Below are 6,389 nucleotides of genomic sequence, written 5' to 3' on the forward strand. Positions count from 1 at the left end.
ATTTGTTAGATAAAAATTATATATGTACTATATTCACATCTATGTAAGTATTCACTTGTATAAGCGAATATCATCTTTTAAAATAAAAAAAAAATTATTTATGTATAACTTGTTTTTTTGCAATTTTATGTAGAATTTGTTTTCCTATTTTGTCAACACAAAAAATATTAACCCATAAAACATTAATAAATAAGTGGAGATCACTCGATGGTAGTAGAGCTGTGTGGAGGCGGTACTTATCCCCAAATACCGGGCTCGAATCCCACGAAAAGCAAAAACTCGCTAGGAGGTGAGAAAATCGCGAGATAACACCTCAGCCATTACCATTACTAGAATGTTTCGTGAGTAAGAATTTATTTGTTATCCCTAGTTGTCACTATTACTGACCACCCCCTTTGACCATTCACCTCCGACCACTCACACCGTCACCTTTGATCATCCACCTCCAACCGGTACCACCTCTTACTACCATTGTCGAATACCACCACCAACATCACCACTCCACCCATAGTTGGTCACCCTCTAACCATCAAATTCGACTACCAATTACTTTTTATGATTGTTGTAGTCATTTTCGACGATTAATACCACTACAATAGTTATCTTCTGCGATTACTATTTCAACCAATAATTTTATAATATTTTAATTATTTTAAAATTTTAATATATTATTTATAATTATTGTGTCAACATTTTTTTATATTTAAATATTTTTAAATATGAATTATGTTGTGTATGTGACGTGAAAGTTTCAAAGTTTTAAAAATCTTCTTTTTTATCCGCTTAGTAAAATCTAATAAATTATTATGTATTATTTTGAGATTTAATGTATCACACATTTATTGTGAGATAAATGGTGTAAATTATATAACATTAAATAAAATGATATTTATTTAAACTTTTTTTTTTTATATAAATGTGATAATTTTAAGTGGTATTTCTTTCGTGATAAATTTTAGATGAACGTAAGTGATTCTTATTTAAAAGTTATTCAAAATTTTATATAGGTCTTTAAAGGTAAATATTCTCTCTTACCTCTATTATAATAAAAAAGTATATTTTAATTTTTGGTCAATGTTATAAGCAAAAATTAACTATTTTTAAATTATTTAATGATGTTATTCCTATTATAACTTTCATTTAATTCAAAATATTTAAGTTAAGTTTTTGCTATTAAAAAAATAATTTTAATAAATTTAACTTGTATTTTACATAAAATCTAAAAATAAATTACATTCTTTTAATTTTATAAAACTAATTATTTTTTCTTATAATAATAATCATGCGAAATATTTCTCACCTTGATTTGTGATTAAAGTTTGAATTGATTTTGATGTACTATGAAGGCCCACAGTAGCATCTCCCTACCCTATTGATTAAATAATTAATAAGTACAGCTTCCAATAAGACTGCGGCATCGCGTAACCTTATTGGCTGTTTACGCATCATTTTGGCACTTGTAACTTTGTCTCACTGATCGGAGCTATTCCATTTCTCTCCGGGGTCTCTATCGCCATTAACCACCAAAATCAAATCAATTAATGGCGTTGTACGTTCTATCACGTCGTTTATCAAGTAGATCCACCTCAACGACGCTACTCACCTTGCGTTTTACTTCCAACTACTCATCCTCTTCCTTTCGGGAAGAAAGAGATACCTTCGGACCTATTCAAGTTCCCTCCGATAAGTTCGTTCACGTTTCTTCTAATTCTAATCTTCATTTTCATTCATTCTTTAATCTAATTATGTTTATTTTCCGTTAGATTATGGGGAGCACAGACTCAGAGATCTTTGCAGAACTTCGATATTGGTGGTCCTCGTGAACGCATGCCTGAACCTATTGTTCGTGCTTTTGGTATCTTGAAAAAATGCGCTGCTAAGGTTCAATAAAATTAAATAGACTGCATAATTGTTAGCTATTTTCCTTTTTTCTTTATTTCGAAAATTATGTTATTGTCATCATTCAATTGCTGAATTGTTGTTCTAATGCAGGTGAACATGGAGTATGGTCTTGATCCTACCATTGGGAAAGCGATTATGCAGGCGGCACAGGAAGTTGCCGAGGGGAAGCTAAATGATCATTTTCCCCTTGTTGTTTGGCAAACTGGAAGTGGTACTCAAAGTAACATGAATGCCAATGAGGTTTATACCTAGCCTGTGTTTGAATTTACTTATGAAAATCTGTATTTTGGCTTGTTTGTTGAGATAGTGTGTGTTTGGTTTATGCTGAGAATTAATTTTGATTGAATTGGTTTTGTAAAATTGATTTTAGTTCAAAGTTAGTTTAAGGTAAAATGATTTATGTTTGGTTGGATATGGCTGCATCAAAGTGAGTTGAGCAATATATTTGAGTGTAAAAAATGCGTTTGGAGGCAAAAGTTAGGAATCATAGTTTCAAGTTATAATTTTTCTAAATCAATTTTAAGTCTTCAAAATCCCTTTTGTCTCTTCTACAAGTGAATACAAACGTGCACATTAGCACTTTTGAAAGTGTTTGATTCAGAGAGTTATTGAAAATAACTTATGTCATGTTTATAAGTTGTTTTTGCTGATTTTAATTAGCTCTTCATGATAGCTTGTGAAAACAGTGGTATTTGTATGAAACAGTATATTTACATTTTTGTTTATGATTATAAAAATAGTTTATAGATAACACTTATATGATTAGTGTTTAATTAAACTATTTATCCAAATGCATCCTTAGTACTATTTTGCGCCTGAAGGTCCTGTTATGAAAAATATTATGCTTCATGTTTAAGGATCTTAGATTAGTGGCCTTTATAACACTAAATAAAATCTTCATTGTATTGCATAGATAATTGTGTTAAATACTTGAGAATCTATTTAGTTTTTCCCAGTTTTTGTTCCATTTGGATAGTGAGGGTGATTTGACTTACATAACCCTTCCCTCCATTTGATCACTGCAGTGACCTATTGTGAAATAAGAAAGTTTTTGTTTGAACTTATTTCAGGTAATTGCAAACAGAGCATCCGAGATTCTTGGCCATATGCGTGGTGAGAAGTTTGTTCACCCAAATGACCATGTCAATAGATCACAATCTTCTAATGATACATTTCCAACTGTAAGTTATTTGTATATCTTTAGCAATTTCATCTTAAAAATTTCTTATTAATCCCTTTCTGTGGAGTGCAATTCTTTGTAAACTGTTCCTTATTTCTTTAGTATCTGATTGTTTGTCTCTTTCCAGGTGATGCACATTGCTGCTGGAATGGAAATAAACTCAAGACTAATCCCCAGCTTGAAAACCTTACACGCTACACTAAACTCAAAGGTTTGAAATCTAGTTCATATGTTCAGACTAGTTATAATACGATCTTGCACTGTCTCTGATCCTATGTATGGTAGTTACAGTTTAGCAATTTTGTTGTTGTTGCATCAGGGTATATGACTTACTGCAGTGGAAGGGCTCTATGAATGTCTAATGTCTATATCTGGTTCAAAAACTGTAGTTAGTTGAATTGTTTCTGTACTAGATCAAATATAATCTGAATTTAATCTTGCGGTTTATTTCAGTGTATTCAAGTTTAGTTATCAGTTTAGCTCAGTTTTATCCCGTCCCCCGCAACTACGGTTAAATCATGTGCCTTCCTGATTAGACGGGAACTTTAGTGGTGTACATTAGACCTGACATGCTTCTTTCGTGCTATGTAGAAATCTCTGATGTAAATGAGAAAATTGTAGCAAATTAACATGTTGTTCGTCTTATCTGTTTTTCTTATGGCCCTGGCCATTTTACAGATCCAATACTGCAGGTCTCCCTTGGTTGAATCCTTGTATGATAAAAAAATTCTAGTCTATTACTTGTGGTTTTGTCTGGCTCTTTCTCGCAATTTCCTTTTGGTCTACCATGTATGCAGTATTCATTTGCAAATAATATATTGTAACAGGAAACATCTTACTGACCTTTAAACTTTCATGAAATATTTCTTTATCTTAGCCTCTAAGATGGAATTCTATATATTGGATACACTTGTGTTGTAATTGCTTTTTCAATGCCATTTATCATTGGTTTGCTATATCAGAAATAATATAATTTCTGCTTTTGTTTTAAAAAAAAAAAAACATTTTTACCAGTCAATCGAATTCAAAGATATTGTCAAGATTGGACGCACTCACACTCAAGATGCTACACCTTTAACTCTGGGACAGGAGTTTAGTGGGTATACTACACAAGTAAGCTTGCTTTAATTTGGTTTATGATGTTGTGCATTTGTTTATCATTATATGCTTTGTAAAATTGTGACAACATGTAGGGAGTTGTTTCTCATAACTTTTTCCTTTATTGACAGGTGAAGTATGGTATTGAACGTGTGATTAGCACTTTGCCACACATGTATCAGGTTTGACACTCAAGCACAAATATTAAATTCTTGTTCTTCACGTGTATGCTTCTGCAGTACTGAGTTGTTGTTACTTGAGCAGCTCGCCCAGGGTGGTACAGCTGTAGGGACTGGATTGAATACAAAGAAGGGGTATGCATCCTTCCTGATGGCTGAGTGCTTGTTCTTCTTATATTTCCTTTTTGTAACACCCTCTAGTCTATTTTTTTTTTTTTGTATATATCTATTTGACAGCTACCAAAATGAATGTTATAGCTTTTTTTCTTTTCATTCCTTTTGGCATATTCTATTTGATATGATCTTTTCGTCGGGCACTTGTTTCTTACTGTCAGCTAATACCAAAAAGTAATGGACTTTACCCGAACAGATGTGCATTTTCGTTTTCCTTTAAACTTTTATATGGATGTGATTATTGAAAATTAGACAACATTTTCTCTGAAGATCTTATGGATATGATATGGGTTTATTTTATCGTAAAAACAAATGTGCAAGGCCAGCCTGTTTAGACTGAAGAAAAATGTTTGTGGTTTAACTTAAAGAAATAAATTTGGTTAAACAGTGATAATTTGCTGGATGATATTCAGGTTTGATGCTAAGATAGCAGCAGCTGTAGCTGAGGAAACACATCTTCCCTTTGTAACAGCAGAAAACAAGTTTGAGGCCTTGGTTTGTTGCTAAAACTTTTTATTTTCCTCTTCTTTAATTTTTCTCATGCTATTTTTCATCCCACTAGCTTTTTCCACGAATCTTGCATCTAGCCGCACATGCAGAAAAACATTGGCTTGCAGTGTGCTCATATTCTCCTTTTGCAGGCTGCCCATGATGCTTTTGTTGAAACTAGTGGAGCACTCAACACAATTGCGGCTTCTTTAATGAAGGTTGCCAATGATATACGGTTGTTAGGAAGGTAGAATGCTAGAATCGGACTGACAAAATTGCTTTTATATGCTTGTGTAGAAAACTATTTTTCCTGGATTTTATTAATTCTATCCTATTGTAGTGGTCCCCGTTGCGGCCTTGGTGAACTCATTCTTCCTGAAAACGAACCAGGAAGCAGTATTATGCCTGTAAGATCCTCATGCTTACTGAATATTACATTTGTCACAAAAGCTAGTTTTTTTTGTATTGTTATTAACTAGTTTTTTTTGTATTGTTATTGGCTATAGCTTATTATTTTGTTAGCCTTAGATTTGGGATTTGATTCTATGCCACAATCTTGTTCTGTTTCAGGGGAAGGTTAACCCTACCCAGTGTGAGGCTTTGACTATGGTCTGTGCACAGGTAGTCATCAATTCATATTTTATTTTAGGCTTAATTGCAGTTTTGATCTTTCTATTTCCACCAATTTACAAAATTGGTCGTTCTATTTTAAAAGTTGACAGCTTTGGTAAATCCTTCAGATTTTTTAACTCAAAAATCACAATTTGATATATTTTAAATGATGTGGCATATGATTTCAAGATATATACCATGTAGATGCATTAAACCTTTATTTTCTTCCGAATTTGAAAGTCAAGTTTTTAGAGGGTTTTATTGCGATTTCATTAGTGTTAATTATTCTACATCATTGTATCATATGTCACGTTATTTAAAGCATGTCACATCGCCATTGTTTGGTAAAAAAAATTACAATGAGGGACCAAAACTGTCATATTTTATAATAGGGGGACTAATTTCGTGAATTGATAAAAATAAGAAGACTAAAACTGCAATTAAACATTTATTTTATTAAAATACTTGTTTTGTAAGTTTTGCTGTTGAAGTCCTGAATAGCAAATAGTTTTTATGACTTGTAATGAAGCCACAGTCCTGAATAGCAAATAGTTTTTATGACTTGTAATGAAGCCACATTTTGAATTATGTGGTGACTAACAGAAACCATAATGCAGAAAAGATGTAGTGCGGAGGGGTCGGGGTTTGTGATACATAAAATATTGGCGGTTTACAGTTACATTGAGAATGAATAAGGTGGTAAGCCGGTGTGAGGGGGCTAGTTATGTTAGTGAGGTGGTTGAAGTTTGTTAGAG

The 6,389-nt window shown here is 32.5% G+C and overlaps 1 protein-coding gene across 1 annotated transcript in view; it reads left to right on the top strand.

The window, feature by feature from the left end:
* Positions 1-1,412: 1,412 nt before the first annotated feature.
* Positions 1,413-6,389, top strand: part of LOC101512712 (fumarate hydratase 1, mitochondrial) — an 8,087-nt gene continuing 3,110 nt past the window's right edge. Inside the window, exons 1-12 of the mRNA XM_004495875.4 lie at positions 1,413-1,687; positions 1,764-1,881; positions 1,993-2,142; positions 2,973-3,083; positions 3,210-3,293; positions 4,097-4,195; positions 4,312-4,362; positions 4,445-4,494; positions 4,947-5,028; positions 5,175-5,269; positions 5,363-5,429; positions 5,593-5,643. Of these exons, the coding sequence (XP_004495932.1) occupies positions 1,542-1,687; positions 1,764-1,881; positions 1,993-2,142; positions 2,973-3,083; positions 3,210-3,293; positions 4,097-4,195; positions 4,312-4,362; positions 4,445-4,494; positions 4,947-5,028; positions 5,175-5,269; positions 5,363-5,429; positions 5,593-5,643 (1,104 nt within the window). The 5' untranslated portion in view covers positions 1,413-1,541. The remainder of the gene's footprint in view (positions 1,688-1,763; positions 1,882-1,992; positions 2,143-2,972; positions 3,084-3,209; positions 3,294-4,096; positions 4,196-4,311; positions 4,363-4,444; positions 4,495-4,946; positions 5,029-5,174; positions 5,270-5,362; positions 5,430-5,592; positions 5,644-6,389) is intronic.

This window comes from Cicer arietinum, chromosome 4 (assembly GCF_000331145.2).
Source record: "Cicer arietinum cultivar CDC Frontier isolate Library 1 chromosome 4, Cicar.CDCFrontier_v2.0, whole genome shotgun sequence".
In the NCBI taxonomy this organism is placed as follows: domain Eukaryota; kingdom Viridiplantae; phylum Streptophyta; class Magnoliopsida; order Fabales; family Fabaceae; genus Cicer; species Cicer arietinum.